This window comes from Rattus norvegicus, chromosome 14 (assembly GCF_021556685.1).
Source record: "Rattus norvegicus strain SHRSP/BbbUtx chromosome 14, alternate assembly SHRSP_T2T, whole genome shotgun sequence".
Lineage (NCBI taxonomy): Eukaryota > Metazoa > Chordata > Mammalia > Rodentia > Muridae > Rattus > Rattus norvegicus.
Window position 1 is genome coordinate 108,492,755 of NC_141547.1, and position 20,438 is coordinate 108,513,192.

Consider the following 20,438-nt stretch of genomic DNA (forward strand, 5'->3'; position numbering starts at 1 on the left):
GCTCTACTATGTTCATAGAAGCTTATTTATAATAGCCAGAAGCTGGAAAGAACCCAGATGACCTTCAACAGAGGAATGGATACAGAAAATGTGCTACATTTATGCAATGGAGTACTACTCAGCTATCAAAAACAATGACTTCATGAAATTCATAGGCAAATAGATGGAACTAGAAAATGTCATCCTGAGCGAGGTAACCCAATCACCAAAAAACACCCATAGTATATACTCACTGGTAAGTGGATATTAGCCAAAAAGCTTGAATTACCCAAGGTATAATCAATAGACCAAATGAAGCTCAAGAAAAAGAATGACCAAAGTAGGGATGCTTCAGTCCTTCTTAAAAGGGGGAACAAAAATATTCATAGGAGGGGATATGGAGACACAGTTTGGAGCAGAGGCTGTAGGAATAGCCATTCAGAGCCTGCCCCATCCCATATGCTGCATCATAGCCTGGGGATCCAGGCCATATATATATACAACCACCAAACCTAGACAATATTGATGAAGCCAAGAGGTGCATGCTCACAGGAGCCTGATATAGTTGTCTCCTGAGAGGCTCTGTCAGAGCATGACAAATACAGAGGTGAATGCTAGCAGCCACCCATTGACCTGAGAATGCAGTCCCTGTTGGAGGAATTAGGGAAAGGATTGAAAGAGCTGAAGAGGTTTGCAACCCCAAAGAACAACAGTACCAACCAATCAGAGCTCCCAGGGAGTAAACAACTACCCAAGTGTACACATGGACAGACCCATGGCTTCAGCTGCATATGTAGCAGAAGATGGCCTTGTTGGGCACCAATAGGAGGAGAAGCACTTGGTCCTGCTAAGGCTGAACCCCCATCCCCAGTGACTGGGAATGTCAGGGTGGGAAAGGAGGTGATTGGGGAAGGGGAACACCCTCATAGAAGAAGCAGGAGGGTGGATATGATAGTGAGTTTATGGATGGGAAATTGGGAAAGGGAAATGTAAATCAAAATATCCAATTTTTAAAAAAGCACTGTCTAAAATGATCATTAACGATTAGCATCTTAGTTTCCTTTTCTATTGTATGACAAAAAAAAAACTCCAATATAAGAGAAAAAAGAATCCTTTTTTGTTTACAGTTCCAGAGGAATGGAGCCCATCTTGGCAGGGAAAGCATGCTGGCAAATGTTTGAATCTAGACAGGGGGCAGAAAAAGAACAAAAAGAAGGGTTGGGCTATCCTAAGAGTAGGGGAGTGTGCAATGGGCTCTAGTGTTCAACAACAGGCTTTTAAGGGACATTCCACAGCCACAGCCATCAGTGTCCCTCAGAGTATACTTTGAAATATACTCTGAGTTAGGGCCAGATGCTATTTTAATAATAACAGTTTTAGTCTGGGAAATCCGAGCAGACTGCTCCTAAGTTTCTGACCTTGAAGCTGGTGTAATCAATGATCTGTACAGTATCTGGAGATACTGGGCCAGAGATAGCTCCTCTCCAAGGTTTCAGGGTTTCAGAAGGCTGTCTGTTTTGTATGTATTTTCAACTTCTGTAGAAACGTCATTTTCTCAGGAGGTGCACACACACTGAATACATCTTAAGTCAATGGCAGGAAAGAGTAAAAGTTTCCCACGAGTGACCTTACCTATCCCATAAGAAGGCTTTTGCATCTTGCTGTGTTTGACTGGCAAAACCAGTGGGCATGCTGGCTTCTGGAAGTCACTCCGCTGGATGCTGTTGGTGTCATAAGATGGTTGGGAGACATATGTTGGTGCTTCATCATGGAACCACCATTTTCTCTTCACAGAAAAAAATAGAAATGCTCTGTCAAATAATGATAAAACTTCACCTGATGCTTAAAGTCTATGAATATTTAGGGATTTAATGGAACAGGATATTAGTCTAGAATTAATATATTATTTACTTAGTGTATGGTTTGTTCATATCATGTATATGTGCATGTAATACTCATGCGGTGGACCTGACATAGGGTATCTTCCTCAGTTACCCTCCCATTTTGTTTATTGCAACAGGGTCTACCACTGAACCTGAAGCTAACCAATCCTGTCCTCCTGGCTGTCTAGTGAGCTCCAGGGATCTGCCTATCTCTGCTTCCTCCTCTCATCCCTGCCCACCCTGGTCCCCCAGCACTGCTATTATAGGCATTTCCATCTTGGGGATCCAAGCTCGGGTTCTCATAGCAACACACATGTGACTGAGACTGTTCCCTGGGATTCTTAAATATAGAAGTAAATGTTTACACAAGGACATTAGCTTATAAATGGTATCTAAAAATAATCATATATTTTAGCTAAAATATATCTGCTCAACTTTTACACTACCTTCTAGTAACAGAGCCATAAAATTAATATAGTAGCTGTATTTCTATATATTTTTATTATTTTATTTGTAGACCACACATGCTAAACATGATTTAATCTAAAATTACTTTAATCTAAAATTATATTTTATTCTTTTTATTATAGCAAAACAAATGATGCATTATCTACAATGATATTTTGCAAAGTTCTTAGTCCATCACTCACCCCACATCATGGCATACACCTTACATCTTATATAGTAGAGTGTATGCATATATAAAAGTGAGGCACACCTGGCATGAACTCTTTGTTGTGATTATTGCAGGGCACTCAGATGTTCTAGTTTACTGCTTTTACCTCTGTTTCATTCATGATTCTGAGCACAACTCATACTGATTTGTAATTTATAAACCTATACTTTTTGACATAAAAACTGCCCTAAGGGGAACCATCTCCAATCTTACCGAAATGTCAGTACTAATCACTGTAGAAGAGAGAGACACTTGATGGGTTCTCAGAATTGTTACTCAACTCTGATCAAAGTAGTAAAAGTGATCAAAGGTGACTCCACACCTGGAAGTTTGGGATCTGATTAGGGGTCAATATTATCTTGGGTATAAGGAAGTAAATGTTGGACTGGAGAGATGAGTATAGCAGGGAATACTGCTCCCTGTGTGGGGCAGTTGAAGAGAAAAGTCCCCCAGGCTCAGGAGTTTGAACACTTGGTCCCAGTTGGTGGTGCTGTTTGGGAAGATTGAGGAGGCATGGCCTTGCTGCAGTTGTGTTTGCACCCTCTGTGTTGTGGTGCCATTGAAGCACCTCAACTCCTTATTCTTGCCACCATGGCTGCCACTTGATGCCCCCACTTCTCTGCCTGCAGTAGACTCATATCTTTGGAAACTTAAGCCCAAATAAACTCTTTCATACGTTGTTTTTAGTTGTGGTGTTTTGTCACAGCAACAGAAAAGTACCTATGAAGCAAGCAAGCTGAGAAATCTGAGTTACTGTACAGGACCCACAGTGGGCGGGTAGAACTCTCTCCTGAAATGGTCCTCTGACCGCCATACTGCATTGTAGCTCTTTAACCTGCTCACACATACAAATAATAAAGTAAATGTTTTTTAAAAAAGAAATCAGTTCTGAGTCTATAGAAAAGATGTCTGTAATATGATTTAAGAGGAATGGACATGTACATTACAATAATAAATTCTGACAATTGAGATTCCACTGATACACAAAGGGAGAGGCATTGCTGGGGTCACTCCACAGAGCTGCACAGGGCTCTTAAAGGAGCTTAGTTTACCAAAAGACAAGCATGTGAGAAAGAACTGTGTGCCATATGAATGTATCTAATGGGGTCAACTTCATCAATACAGACTGTTGAATAGCTTAGAAATAGAGTAAATTCATGAAAGTGCCAAAGACATCAAGAATATTTTGTGGGGATGGGAAGCAAGAAATCAAGAAAGGATAAAAATATGGACAGCAAACACTGTTCTGGGCTGAAGGCACAGCTACTAATCCTGGTGGGTTGTAAGAGATATTCTTAGACTGGACAAGATGGGATGCACATAAACCAGAGGATCAAGAACTGAACAGTACACAAGGGAAGCAGCATCAGTTTTAGGCCAACAACGTGCAGCCAAGAATAATAAAACAATAGGAAATTATAGACACGTTTCACAGAAATTGAGCAACTAGGAAATTCAGAACAAGACTAAATTGACTAATGTCTTATATTTCCAGAATGAGATATAACATGGATTTTTAAGTGGACTACTTGCTGTAGGTTTTAAGAAAAATCTAAAACAGATTACTAAACAGATGGTGTCTTCTCACTATCTGGCTAAAAATAGTCATTTGCTACTGTTCTTGGACTGCCTGCGTTTTCACAACTCTCTTCCATCCCATAGTTATGACAATGCTTATTATGGCAAACTACAATGTATATACTTTCTTTTACTTCCTTTTAGAACAATTCTGAGGTGGGTACATCCCTTTACAGATGAGAATAGTACAGAGATTAAGGAATACCTTCAGGTACAGTGTTGGCTGGCAGTCACCAGCACCTACCTACCTATACATGCCCCAAATTCTGTGTTCTGTTGTTATTGGCTAAGGGCAGATAAACACAGGTTTAATCACATTATCTTAAAATGCTAAGCGTCTTAATCTATTCTGTGTATGTGGACCTTCGTGCATTGGGTAATTCATAATGTATGTAAGTTGATTGGCTTTCAATTCCAGAGCCTAGGAAATGTAATAAGCAGACAGCCAGGCTCTGGCAGGCTTGGCAACTCTAATTCAACAAGAGCCCCCACTCCTCAAGGTGGTGGTGATGGGGGAGGTAAAATAGACTCCTGATAATGCCAGTCTTGCCCTTTTAGGCCAGAATTGATCCGATGATGAGGCAATGCCTTCAAGGCCTAGGTCTCATCTCTCAACTCAGACAATGACTTTTAAATTTCAATATACATTTTAGAGGAAACAAACTTTGAAACCATAACTGTAACTGCTTTGAGGAAATTTTCCTATATAAAGGTTAAAAGGCATATACTTATACCATCTACTCTTTGGTGAGCAGAAACTTATTTTGCTAATAACTCAAGTAACTAGAAAAGTGACTTTGAACAAGGGAGCCATTAGAGAGTGTCTGGGGCCTTCATGTTTTCCCCTAGAGTATAATGCAAGCAGAGATCTTGAGTTTACTTTTAAGAAAAATTCTTTAATTTCATAAATATGAAGTATGATTGAATTAGGCCTCTGTAGTTGGAGTGCTTCATGAACATTAAACATGGATGCATCTTCTTCCTTGTTATTTTCTCTTTTGGACACTCTTCTTCATATGTGCAAAGTGTGCTCCTGAGAACATGTATGCACCTATGCAGGGGTTCAGGCCTTCTGATCTGGGTGTTTTCTTATGAGACACTATGACATCAATGAAACAGTAGAAAAAGTTGCAGAGTGTGATGGCTTTGTCTGAGCTTTGGAGGGTGGGCTCCGTTTTGCAGATTGTAAAGGGGACACTACGTAAAGAAAATTTAAACTATTTGAAGCTTTGATCTCTAAAAGTTCTCCCTCATATTCTGAGGCCTATCTCCTATTATGCCCCAGGACACTATTCTCTGGGGAATATTAAGGGAAATGTCTAGATATTCTTGAAGTCAAAAATCTCCCTAACTCTCATACCCTGAAGAGCTCCTTGACTGTTTTTGTATGGGTCCACTGGTCACATTTAGAAGTCAATCTAAGGAAAGGACTATGGTATACTCCTATTAATCTATTAATTAGGATATAAATCACATTGTGGTAGGTTCTTGCAGTGCAGGCCTTTAATCTCAGCTCTCAAGAGTCAGAACCAGACAGGTCTCTGTGAGTTCAAGGCTAGCTAGCTCGCCAGAGATACACAGCAATTTCCTGTCTAAAACCATCACCACTACCTCCACTACCACCACTTCCACCACCACCAACACCTCGACCACAGCCATCATCACCACTACCACCACCACCACCACCACCACCACCTCCACCACCTCCACCTTCACCACCACCACTATCTCCACCACCACCACCTCCTCCACCACCACCACCTCCACCACCACCACCTCCACCACCATCATCACCACTACCACCACCTACACCACTACTACCACCACCACCACCACCTACACCACCACTACCACCACCACCACCACCTACACCACCACTACCACCACCACCACCACCTACACCACCACTACCACCACCACCACCACCACCACCCACCACCACCACCACATTATGGGGATTCTCAAGGACACCTGTTTCTGCTGAAACTTTACACAGACCATGGAATTTTATTTGTAGAGCTCCATGGCTTAAAAAAAAAATGGAAGTTTTATCACAACTAGGCAACCAAGGTCATGTGAGTTGCAATGTTCTCAAGCTGGTATCTCAATGATACAGGGGATGTGGAAAATTTACTTTTTAAAAGCAACTGTTAAAGTCTCCTATGACAGTTACCCTTGTACCTTTATTAACTGCTATTTGCCTATGGGCCATATCTGTCTCCTCTTTATCCAGAGGCAGTCCTTTGTCCCTTGGGACAAATACCCTTCCTCCCTCTTCCTTGTTCCCTTCCTCTTCTCCCTCATCCTCTATCTCCTGTCTTTGACTCTTATTCCCTGATCTCTATTCTGCTGGGGCAAATGAATCTACTTTGTGCTTAGAGCTTGGTCTTAGAGCTCCAGGGCTGATAGTTTTTCTATCATTTCTTCCTATTAGACTTACTTTAAAAAAAAAAACTAAACAGCAGCAGCAGAAAACTAGGTTTACTTTTTCTAGTGCCTACAATTTTATGTCATTAGGTAGAAATGTATATATAATCATTTCATTTAAAAAAATCTTGTAAACCAATAAAACTAAATGCCAGGTATGGTAACACACACTTGTGATTCCAGCTCTCAGGAGTCTGAGGAAGAAAGATTTCAGGTTCAAGGCTTGGGCTACCTATATAGGGAGATACTACCTTACGTAGGGGTCCTACCAGACTAACCAACCAACCAAAGAAATCTTTGACCGCATATCTTGAGGTCTCAGTGTACAATCTTACTAGTAGACAGAAGTTAAAATATTTAGGCAGCTTAATTTTATTTTAAAGCCAACATTACTATATTTTAATTAAGCTAACTTTTAAAAAGAAATTTCATCTTGAATAAAAGGAGAAAGTTTCACATGTGAAATAAAAATGTGCATCTTTTAGGTTCCTGGGAATGAGAGCATTTGCAAGTTCATCGTTGGTTTCCTTTTGTTTTTGGATGAATATTCCCTTCACTGTATGCGCCAATCCCTCTCACTCATCTCTGCTCTACTCTGTTTCAGACTTACTTTGCCTGGCTCTTACTGGTCTAGTGAGTGTGGTACAATTGTCAGCCAGCCTTGCAGATGGCAATTGCTAATTTTTGTTGTTTTTCACAATATTTTAAACTAGAGTAAATTATTTGGGATTAAGTTTTCAAGCTTCTACCTTTGTATTTTCTGAATTGTTTTCATTCTCTTGGTGTCTCCACTGTGGAGAGAGATGACCTAGATACAGATCTGAACTAGCACTTGGTCACTGTTAACAGAGGAATGGTAGATAGTGTTAGTATGAAGGGTCCCCCAGACAATCTCCATTTAAATATGATGTGAAAGCAGAACTCCACCTAATCAGCGATGGGAAGGAAATGGAACAGGGTGAGGTGTCTGAGACCATTCACATGACACACCTCTCCTTCCACAAACATTGTGCTGGAAAACACATGTGAAAAACTTCAATCTTCTCTGCAGTGGCAGATTATGTTGTTCAATTTCTAGACTCAACACTGTGTTAGGTCTTCTACTTCAGAATCCAGCTGTAAGTAGGATACAGTGGGCTCCTCAGCCCTAGCTCTGCAGATCAGCAGACTGTGACACTAATAACAATTGCTTATAATATGCCTCCTTTGTCTACCAAGAATGTTCTACATGGTAGTCACTTGCTTACTTAGAACCTTATTCATGTAGCTTTCTCCTATCACCCATTTAAAACTACAACTCTGGGTCTGCAAGATGGCTCAGAAGGTACATCTACTTGCCAGTAAGTCCGATGACCCGAGTTTGCGTCCCACAGCACTGACACATGGAAGAGAATTTGTTCTTGTAACACACACACACACACACACACACACACACACACACACACACACAGAATTAAAAGAAAAATAAGGTTGCAACTCTAGCGCCAGCAATCCTCCCTGCCCTCCATGCAAGCCCATGCCATTTAGCATCCTAATTAGTTTACTTCTGTTGCTCAATCCTCCGTTAGAATATGAGCAGCTTAAGGTCAGAGCCCTTCCCTGCTCTGGCTCACTGCTGAATCTCTAACATCTAGAAAAGGACTTGACCAAAAGTATCTATTTTAAGCCTGTTGCATAACAGTTTTCTCAAAGATTAAAACATTCCATCCTACAAGAAACTCCTCAGGCAGGAAGGTATATAACTTAAAATCGCTTCAGGAAGTCCCTGAAATTTATGAGATTCACTAGGCTCTTCCCTGCCAATGTAAGGAATGAAGACTGGGGAGAGTCCTTTTCAAAAAGAAGGAAGCTGAGCTGCAAAACAAAACAAAACAAACAACATAAGATACAGACCACAAGACAACAAATAAAATACCAACCTCTGAGATCAGACCAGCTGCCTGAAAGAAGCAGAAATCAGCCTTGTTGCCTGAAGAGGTTTAGACCAACCTAGTCGCTTGGGAAAGACACTCTCCAACCAGCTGAGATGCCTGCAGGCTGTGCAGTGTGCTCCAGGTTTCCTAGCATTTTCAGGATGGACCTTGGTGATGAAGCTGTCTCTAAGTCTTTTCTGTAAGTAAGCCCAATAGAACTCATCGATGCACTAGGTTGGTCTGTCATGGTATCCATACTGTGGTTTGTCAGGAGATCCCTATCTGGGATGAGTAGATGTGTGTGCTGCATCTCCAAAGGAAACATTTTGCCACACAATGAATCCTCACAATAAACTATCCTCACTCTATAAACAAGGAAACCAAAGCTTATTTGCCCAGAGTCATATAGAAAATATACAGTAGCAGAGAAAGGGTGGAAAATCAAGAATGCTGCAGAGACCAAACTGTGAATGCATTTTTTTTTCTGAGAGGACTTTTTTTTTAAAGCCACAAAGTGTCTAAATTAATTTCTATTGCTCCCTAGAAACGGATAAAGCTATAGAAAACAGTCAATTTTTTTACTGTCATTCTGTAGCGGGAGAAAAAAGCTGTGTACAAAGCTCAGGGGAAGTTTTCAGAATGAAGGCAGCATTCCGCAGCTGGCTTTGTGTGGGTTACATGACTATACTTTTAGCAAATGGATAGGAATACACACTGAAATGAGTGAAATTTATAATGTAGACTGCATAGTCAGAAACATGTTCCTCTGACCAGCCAAATGCACTTATGTCTTAATCTCTGAGCTTGTGAACAGTTGTCACACTGCAAAGGGAATTTTGAGATGGGGGTGATTATCCTGGAGTAAGGGATAGGCCTACAGTAATCTCAAGGGTCCTTCTATGAGAAGGGCAGGATAACTGTCCAGAGGAAAGAGGCAAAGGTATGCTGCTGCTGCTGACTCTGAAGAGAAAGATGCCTTGAGCCAAGGTCTAGGGGTAGCTTCTTCATGCTGGGAAAGGCCAGAAACAGGTTCTCCCTTAGGACTCCGGTAGGAAACCAGTGAGACTGACTTGGAATTTCCAAGCTTCAGCACAGCCAGAGAGTAGTCCTGTGTTTCTGAAGTTACTGAAGCTTGTAATTGATAACAGCAGCAATAGGAGATGAATACAACTATCCTTCAACAAATCTGACTCAATAAATAATGTACTATATTTAGTATGTTAGAGTGAGAGGAGTTTGGCTAAGCTTGACCAGAAAGACTATACTTTCTGTTTACTATGTAACCTCCTAGGAGTATTAGCTATACAATATTTTAAATAACACTTTATATAGATTGTAAAGATTAAAGAATATAATTTACATAAAATTTAACTTATAAATGAATTTATTTACATAAATTTAACTTAGCAGTTTATGTGCATTAAATAAGTGAAAACTAGTCTTTTGTAGGGAGTCAGAATTTCTGAATATCATGGGAAGTGCTATGTTAGCACATGACAGAAACACAACCCTACAGAAGATGTTGTTTAGCAATTCTCGAGCAGCACTTACCCACTACAGACTGATGCTCTAGAAACATTAGCTGGATTCTTCCTACTATCTCCCTACCCACCCTCATAGGGCTTAGATGCTGTTGTTCTCTGCTAAGCCTCAGGTTACTGCTTTAACTACTGGTTACAACAGCATGACTCTGAGATGTGTCATGACCTTTAAAAAGACTGTGATCAAATTGTCCTACAAAACAGCTTTCGAGTCTAATTCTATATTTATATATAGCAAACATCTGTCCAACCTGCTTTTCTGGCCCTTTATTATCAATGTAGGGAACTGGATCATTGTATGTTCTTGCATTTGTGTATATGAATTTAGCATAATTTACACGTCTTCTGTCCACACACGGTTTTGACTGTTGTGTGCTTTCCTCAGGACTTTTTTCATTTTTGATTTCTTCTTTTTTTTCAGTTACACATGCTATATCAGCATCTTCTATTTTATGCTGTCTGAAAAACATAAGTGGTAAATCATTTATCCCAATAAGCATCTCAGTAATTATAATTAAATGAGATAAGATCTAAATATATTTCAAGCATTTGGTAGACTTATGCTATTAAAATTTGAAATTGGGATATCTTCTCACTCTAAATCCTGCAGGAATTAAAGAAATCTGTGTTAATAGTGATTATTATCATGACATACTAGTATACTGAGCAGACTGTCATTTTTTGAAGTTAAGAGTAGTGACTTGATTGTGCTTATAAATTATGACGTACTTATGCACATTGATAATGCTAATCTGAATGTATCTTTTTAAAAAATTTTATTACTGGGCTGAGGTGATGGATCAATACACAAGAACAGGTAAGAAATGTACCTGAGGTCAAATTTCAGCACCCGTGTAAAAAGTTGGGTATGGCTGCAACTGTCTGCAGCCTTAGAGCTGTGGGAGGTAAAGACAGGAGGCTCACTGGGGATTGCTGACAGCCAGCCTAGCTCCAGGGTCAGGGAGAGATTTTTTTTTGCTAAGATCCGCTTTTCGCACTGTATGCCTAGATAACTCAAGCTTCTGAACAAGTCTAATGACTTAACTTTAAAAGTTGACTTGAGGGGGCTGGGGATTTAGCTCAGTGGTAGAGCGCTTACCTAGGAAGCGCAAGGCCCTGGGTTCGGTCCCCAGCTCCAAAAAAAAAAAAAAAAAAAAAAAAAAAGTTGACTTGGAAAATATAATCAAATGTTCACTATCTTTATAATTTTGAGAAAAGACCACTGCATAGGTTAAACAATCATTTCAATCTCAATATTCTTTGCTTCTAATAGTTATGCTATAAAAATAAAAATTGGAAGATGAAGTGGCATATACCTGTTAGTCTAGTGCAGGCAGGGGCAGGTGGATCCCTGTGAGTTCAAGGCTAGCCTGGTTGATAGAGCAAGATTCAGGCCAGTTAGAGCTACCATCTCAAAGCACCAAAAAAAGAAATTACAAAAGGAAATTAAAGACATGCTTAAAATATTCCATAAACCATAGGAAAAAACTTTTCATAACCTCAAGGACCATTAGAGTCTGAAATAAAAATAAGGGGGAGGGGGAGACAAGCTTAAATCTTGGGAGCTGCTAGGAGTGGGGAATGAATAAGAGGAAAAGGAAGTCACACTGTTCTCTATCTGAGGATAGTGTGTCATCCTGTGCCCTGTCCCCAAGGAGCACCTCTACTTTCATTGTGACCCATCTTTTGCCATTCAGAAGCCACTAGAAGAACCTAGTGAGCCCTCTATAGACATCTGAAGATCAGCAGCAAGAATCTTTTAAACCTACAGAAGATTTGCTCCTAGGCAGAGAAGGTGTGCCTACACCTAACTAAAGTGAGGCTATGTTTGAAACTTAGTTTGTACATCAATACAAAGTGACCCCCAAGGCCCCAAGGAAAACTAAGAAACATTGAGTGGGTCAACAACCTGACAAGCTGGGGTAACAACAAACAAAGATCCAAATACCCACTCAAGAATGACCACATATCCACAAGAAACCACCAAATTACATATACTTAAATGCTACAGCAAACACACAAATAACATCAATAACCAGGATGATATGTCTTTTTTAGAAATTAGAACCATTAAAATAACCCCAGAGAAAATTAACTTAGCTGATACGCAAGAAAGTGATTTCAAAATGGCAATTATAAATATGTTCAAAGAACTTGAAAAGAAGACATGCCTGGAGAACTAGGAAACAAACAGCAGAAGAAATCATGAAAACAACTGAAGATATGAAAAGAAAAATGAATAGAAGATAGAATCTTTGAAGAAGGATCAACTGAAATAAAGCTTAAAAACTCAGGAATCCAAGCAAAAGGCTCCGAGGAAAGCGTCACTCATGGACCATGTGGAAAAGAGAATATCTGGTCTTGTAGACAAGGCAGGGACTTTGGGTCACTATATAAAGACAAATTTTATGAATAATAGGTATAGAACAGTGGTTCTCAGCCTAATGCTGTGACCATTTAATACAGTTCCTCATGTTGTGGTGACCCCTAACCATAAAACTATTTTCATTGCTACTTTATAACTTTAATTTTGCTACTGTTATGAATCATAATGTAAATATCTGTATTTTCTGATGGTCTTAGAAGACCTCTGTGAAAGGGTTGTTCAACTCCCAAAGGAGTCATGCCCCAGGGTTGAGAACTGCTAGATACAGAAGAATGAGAAGAAACCCAGAACAGGAACATAAAACATTTCAACGAAATCATAAAAAATTTACTAAATTTAAGAAAAGAGATGGGGGAAGGATGAGGTATGGGGGGAGACAGGAGAGAAGGCCAGGAGAACGAATGGAAACATGCAGCTGTTGGAGGTGGGAAATGAGGGGGGACCTCTAGAAAATCCCACATATCTGGGAGGTGGGAGGCTTCCAGGACTCAATGTGGGTGACCATAGCCAAAATGCCTAATAATGGGGAGATGGAACCTAAAGAGACCACCTACAGTAGATAGTTAGGGCCCCTAGTGAAGGGATGGGGATACCAACCACCTTCAGATTTTTGATCAAAAAATTGTTCCTGTCCAAAAGAAATGGAGCAACAAAAAATGGAGCAGAAACTGAAGGAAAGGCTAACCAGTGACCTGCCCAACTTGGGATCCATCCCATGACTAGACACCAAACCCTGATATTATTATTAATGTCATGTTGTACTTGCAGATGGGGCCCAGCATGGCTGTCCTCTGAGAGGCTCTACTAGTAGCTGATTAAGACAGATGCAGATACTTACAGCCAAGCATTGTGCTGTGGTAGAGGACACCTATGAAAGAGGGGAAAGACTGAAGGAACTCAAGAGGATGGCAACCCCATAGGAAGACCAACAGTGTAAACTAACCTGAAGAGTGGTTAGGTTAGGTTAACTGGAGAGGCTTGATGCCCCACAGGAGGAGGATGGAGGGAAGAGGCCCTCTCAGAGGCAAAGGGGAGGGAGGGGGCAAATAACTCTGGGGTGGGGTACCAGGAGGGGGGACCAACATTTGGGATGTAAATAAATAAAATAATTAATAAAAAATAAAATAAAAATATATACTCCTAAACTAAACTAGAAAATATAAAAGAAGCATTCTAGACATATACAAGCTACCAAAGTTAAATAAAATAAAATAAATAATTTAAGTAGAAACATAACAACCACTGAGATAGATATAGTAACTCAAGATCTCCCAATTAAAAAAAAAACCCAGTAACAAACATCTTAATACAGTCCAAAAATCCACTAGAGCATCAAAAAAGAATTGACACCAACATCTCCCCCAAAATTACTCTGTAAAATAGAAAAGGAACAATTGCAAATTATTTTTTAAAATCCAGCATTGCTCTTGCATAAAGAGACAAAAAAAACAGTCAAAGATTTAACAAAGAAAAAGAAAAAAGAAGAAATGAAAAAATAAAATAATAAAAATAAGTATAGGCCAATCTGATAAATATAGGCACAAAAATAAAAATTCTCAATAAAACACTTGCAAAACAAAATCCAAAAGCACATAAAAAGATCATCTACCATGATCAAGTTGGCTTCATTCCAGAGAGAGGCAGGAATGATTCCACACACAGAAATCACGAGATGTAATCTGAGCCAGCCAAGGGGGTGCACGACTTTAGGGAAGACCAAGGTGGCTACATCCCTGAGTTTGAGTCCAGTCTAGTCATCATGAAGAGTTCCAGGCCAACCAGAACTATACAGTAAAAAGGATAGTAGAGACATAAATGAATAAATGTACCACACCACATAAAAAGACTCGAGTACAAAATATACACAATTATCTCATTGGATTCATGAAAGGACTTTGAAAAAATTCAAAATTCATGACAAAACTTTTGGAGAATCTAGGGATAAAGGGACATATCTCAACATATTAAAGATCATATATAACAAGCCTTTCCAGTATCAAAAACAAGGATAACTACTTTCTCCATCTCTGATGAATGTAAGTCTAAGCTATAGCAATAATGCAAGTGAAGAAGATGATATGAAAGAAAGAAGTCAGTGTTTCCTTATTTGCAGATATGATTCTATATGTGAAAGACCCTAAAGACTCCACCAATGAACACATTTAAACTTAACACAAAAAAAATCAGAAAACCTACCAAGAAGGAAATCGGGAAAGCAATAGTTTCACCCACTGTGTGTATGTAGAATAATATATATGAATAAACTCAACTAAAGAAGTGAAAGGCTGAAAATACAAGAAGACAGAAAGATCTGCCATGGCTGGAGATTGGCAGAATTTTGTTAAGGCCACCTTAACAAAAACAATTTACAGATTAAATGCAATCTCCATCAAAATTCCAACCCGATTCTTTATCGAAATTGAAAAATAATCTTAAAATTTATAAAGAAACACACATACAAACCAGAATGGTGAAAACAATTCTGAATAACAATTAAAAAAAACGACTGGAATATCCCTAATTTTAAATTATACTCAAAGCTATAATCATATAAACTGTATAGCATTGTTAAAAAACAAACATATTTGATGGAAGAGAATTGAGGACCCCAATGTAAGTCCACACACCTATAGGCATGTGATGTGTAGCTGGTAAAGATTTTTTTCCCATTCTGTAAGCTGTGTCTTCTTACAAAGAGGTCAAAATTATACCCTAAAGAAAAGATAGCACCATCAAAACAAAACAAAACAAAATAGAACAAAACGAAACCAAACCAAACCTGTCCTGAGCCAGACACTGGTGCCTGAGTCTGACGGAGAAGAAACTGGGGAATAGGTTTGAACTTTGTACTGGTACAGAAACAACTTTCTGAACAGGACTGAGATAGCAACAGACATTAAAATCAACAATTGATAAATAGAACATGAAACACCACATTAATTACATGAAGAGGCAGCTTACAAAAGGGGAAAAAATCTTTACTAGCTACACATGTGACAGAGGATTTTTATCTAGAAGATACAAAGAATTAAAAGCTAAACATGAAGAAAATAAACAGTCCAATTAAACAGTTCTCAAAAGATTTAAATACAAGTGGTGAGAAACATTCCCAAAAACAGTCCAACATCCTTAGTGAGTTAAGAGTACATTGAGATATTCTCTCATTGCAGTCAGAGTGGCTAAGGTCAAACAGCATAGGACAAAAGAGCTGTTTGTAGATGTAGAGACAGGGGGACAATGAACTTTCATCACTGGAAGAACTCACACAGGACTGGACTTGGAGGCAGGAGCTGATGCAGAGGCCATGGAGCAGTGCTGCTTACTGGCTTGCTTCATATGGCTTGCTTGGCCTGCTTTCTTATAGAACCCAGGGCCACAAGTCCAGAGATGGCATCACTGACAATGGGCTGGGCCCTCCTCCACTGGTGACTACTGAGAAAATGCTCTAGAGCTGGAACTCAGGGAAACATTTCCTCAATGGAGGCTTGTGGGACCATGAAAGGCACCCTGGCTCCCCGTTGAGGAGGTTTGAAACCTCAGTCAGCCTAAAAGGGATGGTAGGCATTTCACCTGACTCCTAGGAAACCAGGCTGGTCATTAGCTCACAGCCCTCCATAGATTTGTGGCCATCAGTTATGTAAGGGCAATGCCCCAATCCCCTCCAAAGGTAGAGGACTTAACCACAGGTCACCTAGGTTCAAGACAGATCTCCATTATAATGAGGTATCCAAAGGCCTGGAGGCTTAGCCAATAACCTTTTCTTATGAGACAGTCCTCCCTGCAAAAGGTGTTTAATCTCAGGCCCATCCTGAGAGGTGGGGTATGGTTTTACTCATCACTTTCCGCCATGACAATAAACGCTTGTGTGGGGAGTCACAGAGAAGGTCTTTGCCTATAGAGCTGCTATCTAATCTCCCGAAGGGGCTTCCCTGCATTTCCAGCCACCACTACCAAGCCTGTAGCCTATCGAAGTTAAGCCAACCCCCCCACCCCAACTCTCTTCTTTCCCCTCGGCCTGGGCTACTTATGTCAAGTTGGCAAAACCAACCAGCACACTACCATTGTGGAATCACCCAAAAATATATACATATACAAATTTAATAAAAATTACATTATGTCCATTAAGTGGACATAATATTAAAATGAGTCCTGATGACTAAGTGCTATACCCACAGATCTGTGCATCTCTCATCAGAGAAGCTACCTCTTGCAATACCAGGCAATTAATAGAGGCTCAATTGGTCAATGTGCAGTGAAGAAGAGACTTCAGAATACTCAACCCTAAATGGGACATCTACTCAAGGCTCAGGGATTTGAAAGACTCTCAACAACCAGCAGTGTTGGGTGACTACAAGGAAACTGTTGCTTGGACACACCTGAAGAGTTACACATATGAATTCAGTGAGTCTGACAGCATTCACAAGACCCGTGCACACTCAAGCCACATAAATCCCAGCATGGAAGGGGCTATAATGGATACAAAGTCCCACTCCTACCTAAGAGGCTATTGGTAAATGGTAGTTGCTAGGCTCAACGAGTCAGGTTTTGTGTTTGTTTTTTGTTTGCTTTGTTTGGCTTTGTTTTAATGCTTCAGGGCGGCCCCTCACCCATGTGTATTTGGGTGACACAGATTGGACTCGATGGGTTAAAAAAGAGAAGGAAGGAAATAAGTGAGAGCACACGAAGCTGGTAGATAGGAAGGAAAGGGTGGGTCTGGCAGGAAGATGATCTAAATGCATTGTATGGTATCCTCAAAAAAAAAATAAAGGCATGGTTAGAACAATAATAACAAAGATTCTGGATTTATACTGACAAATGGGTAGTTCTGCTTTGCCTTATCCACAGCTCTTAAGATATACCCTCTACCTTACTTCACATTGAAGCCAGCCCATCCCTTCTACTGTAATTTCTCAGTTAAAAACCTCAAATAGCTTTCCATTACACTTATGGTAAAACCCAGTCTCCTGATTACATTGAGTGTGCACTGAACCAGCTAATCTCTTCAGTCTCATTCAAGCCTCTTCCCTGTTTTCAGTTCTCTTCTCAGGGCACCTGCTCAGGCTCATCCTTCTCCAGCACCACTGGTCTTTCCAAGCTCGGTAGCCTCACTTCCCCAAACACTTCCTAGATTCCCCTCCCCATGATGCTTTAGACGTGCACATTCTTTTGTGGTTCTTACTATAACTCAAATTGCATGCACCTGGTTCTTTGTCTTTAGTAAGCACCAGAAATACCCTTATGGATCAGTAAGTTCCATGCGGTGGGGACTCTTAGTTCATTGATCACTGCCTGCCTGACACTCAGGTGAATGTGTCCTATTCAGCTTAGGTAAATGCTTTCAGGTGAATATACTAGACTTATTTTCCACTCTGCCTTTGCTTTAGCTCTACACCCTTAACCCTCACTCCACTCCACAGTAAAAACACTATTCACATTCTTTGTGATTTCATTTCATTGATTTGTAACAATAAAACATGCCACTTTGCAAAGGATTTAGAAAAACTGATTACTGGAAAGGCCTAAACATCTTCTAAGATGTTTCTATTACATTCTGAGATCTGTGTATTTACTTAAAACTAACTTTCTGGTCAATTTACAGCTGTGAACTCCTTGGTCTCTGCTTTCTCCATCTGTTTCTCATGGTTGGACATCAACACATCTATCTGTATTAGATCCTTGAAGGAAAGGACTGTGGATGTTGGCTTACACATTTATGCATTTACTTGGTTCTGCATTTCACAGTGTAGATTACTATAGAGAACAAATAAATGTGAAATACCTGATTCTCTAGAAACATCTTTGTACAATGAAACACCTTGTACAGATAAAACACCAATGTGCCTGAGACCCTAGGCTCTGTACAACTAGCAACAAAACAAAAAACAGTCAGGCTCGGATTGGAACCCCAACGCTGCCACTTAATATCTGAGGTTCCGTTCCTTGGTCTATATGAAAGAGTGATAATTATTATGGCTGATGTGAGAGAAAGAGCAATGCTGGCTAATTTATTCAGTGGGTCTCTACATATCAGGTGTTGCATGAGGCTCTGAGCATACATCAGGAAAATAGATGAAAATTCATCTTCATGGGGCTTACCTTCTAGGGAAGGCAGAGAAACAAGGGGCATACAGTCTGTTAGATGGTGCCACATGGTAAGGGCAATGTCCAAGGAGGAAGAGGCATTCAGTTATGTGGGAGGAGAGGCTTCATTTGGGGGAGAGTATTGTGAAGGTGGTGACTGAAGAGAGAAAGGGAGGGATGAGGACAAATTAAGGATATTTGAGGAAGGAACATTGCAGCAGAGCCAACTGTCACTGTCAGAACTCTTATTGGAAATGTGTCCATCCTTAGACATGAAGCATGGTCTCCAATATTATTGGTCAAGCAAATCTGAAGGTATAATTTAACCTATCAAATAGTAAGCTCTGAGGCTTGTTCCTAGGAACTTGTTTCAACCAGTTCTCTAGCTGGCCTACTATAAGAGCGACTGTTCTGACAGTCGGACAATATGGAAGCAAGTGTCCCTAGCACCACATCACTTCTCCTAGCTGTCCTATCTCCATTCACAGTTCACCTAAGGTCGTTATAACCACCCGGGCCTTGTCAAACCCTAGATTGTTGGGATTCCAGAGTTTCTGATTCAGTGTCTCGTGTGGCGAGATCCCGAGGGTTTTCGTTTCTACATGTTCTTAGGTGATGCTGATACATGTCTGGGGGTCACTCTGAGGATCCCTACAGATGACGGCATGTGGCTGTATGCAGGTGCCAGAATGATGCCAGAGGGATGCAGCAGGTATGGCAGGAGGAGGAAGTAGCTTGCATAGGAGGCACTCTTATAGGAGGAGCCGTGGCTTTACTGTACGTACCCTGTGGGAAAATTTTTTTTTCCTTTTGAAAAGAGGCGTGTTGAGAAGGCTGCAGAGAGTCTAGGGAAGCAAAGTGATGGCTGTATCCACAAAAAGCTGGTACTTGAGACCGGGTGAGGACAATAGAGGAAGAGATGAACAGTGGAGTTTGGATAATTTCAACACTAGAGACAGAAATTGCTGATGCGTTAAATGTGGGGTATGAGGAGTGATTATTTCAAGATGGCTTCAAGAATCATAAGTCTGTCGATAGGCACAAAGTCCCTAGCACACAGTATATGTTCAGTAAACGCCGCATTTAAAAAAAGGTACTCTAAACACTCAAACCCTGGAAAGCAGGGGAGAAAACCTATTGGATGAAGTATATGGCCTGGATCTTAGTGCTGAGCCACTCCCTTAACCTTTTGCAAGGAAGGGAAATGATTTTCAGAAGGGGAAACAGAAAGCTGAACCCTGGTACTTACTGCTGCTTTTCCTCTCCCTCCATGGCCCTCTCCAGCCTGGCACGTGGCAGCCAGGAGTGTCAAGAGAGAACACTGACCTACCCTTGCTAGGAAAGAGGCTCCAGAGCGCTGCCACTGTGACTCCAGTGTTGCTAAGCAACTGAAACGTCAGGAAAAAAACTGCAAGGGACTAGGAACTGTGCGCAGGCGCCATAAGGGTACTCTGTTGGGCTTTCACAGCGGGGCTTCGCTGGCCTCAATCCGGAGGGAGGGAAAGAACCCGTGAGTCCCTTGTTTTTAACTATAGCCTTAGGTTGGACAATGAGTTTGAACTTATAGAGCCCTAACCCTAACGGGGAGTCAGCCCGACTGGGTTTGAGGAGTGAGCAAGGAAGGCTTCCAGGCCTCCCTCGCTGCCTGGGGAAACCTGTTTTCGGTGAGCTCTTCAGCCATGTGCAAGTCCCGATTCTCACTTTTTGACAGACTCTGTCGCCAGATAGGTAGCAAGCTTTAAAATAGAACAAAGGGACACTCCTCTGCAAATAAGGCTCTTTGTGGTTTGTGCATCTGCCCTGACTGAGCAAGGGTTCAGTGGACTGCAGGCTTAGGTAGACTCCCACCTTAAATGACTGCTCTTTCCCCCAAAAGCTCAAGCTCCAGGGAAAAGACCTGGACAATCATCTTTCACCTTAAGCATGGAAATTTTTACTCCATTTTACATGGCTTCCCAGTTTCCACTACCAGAG

At 40.7% G+C, this 20,438-nt stretch overlaps 1 protein-coding gene across 2 annotated transcripts in view; it reads right to left on the reverse strand.

Moving 5' to 3' along the window:
- The window catches only part of Cimip6 (ciliary microtubule inner protein 6), a 34,292-nt gene extending 14,477 nt beyond the window's left edge, over positions 1–19,815 (reverse strand). Inside the window, exons 1-3 of one of the 2 annotated variants that reach the window (XR_015636783.1) lie at positions 19,714–19,815; positions 10,249–10,456; positions 1,612–1,765 (exon numbers count right to left, since the gene is read on the reverse strand). Coding sequence is in view for 1 of the 2 variants with exons in the window: in NM_001109095.1 (NP_001102565.1) it covers positions 1,612–1,765; positions 10,249–10,456; positions 19,714–19,736 (385 nt within the window). In the remaining variant the exon portion in view is untranslated. The remainder of the gene's footprint in view (positions 1–1,611; positions 1,766–10,248; positions 10,457–19,713) is intronic. The other variant, NM_001109095.1, reaches the window with a different exon arrangement.
- Positions 19,816–20,438: the final 623 nt, after the last annotated feature.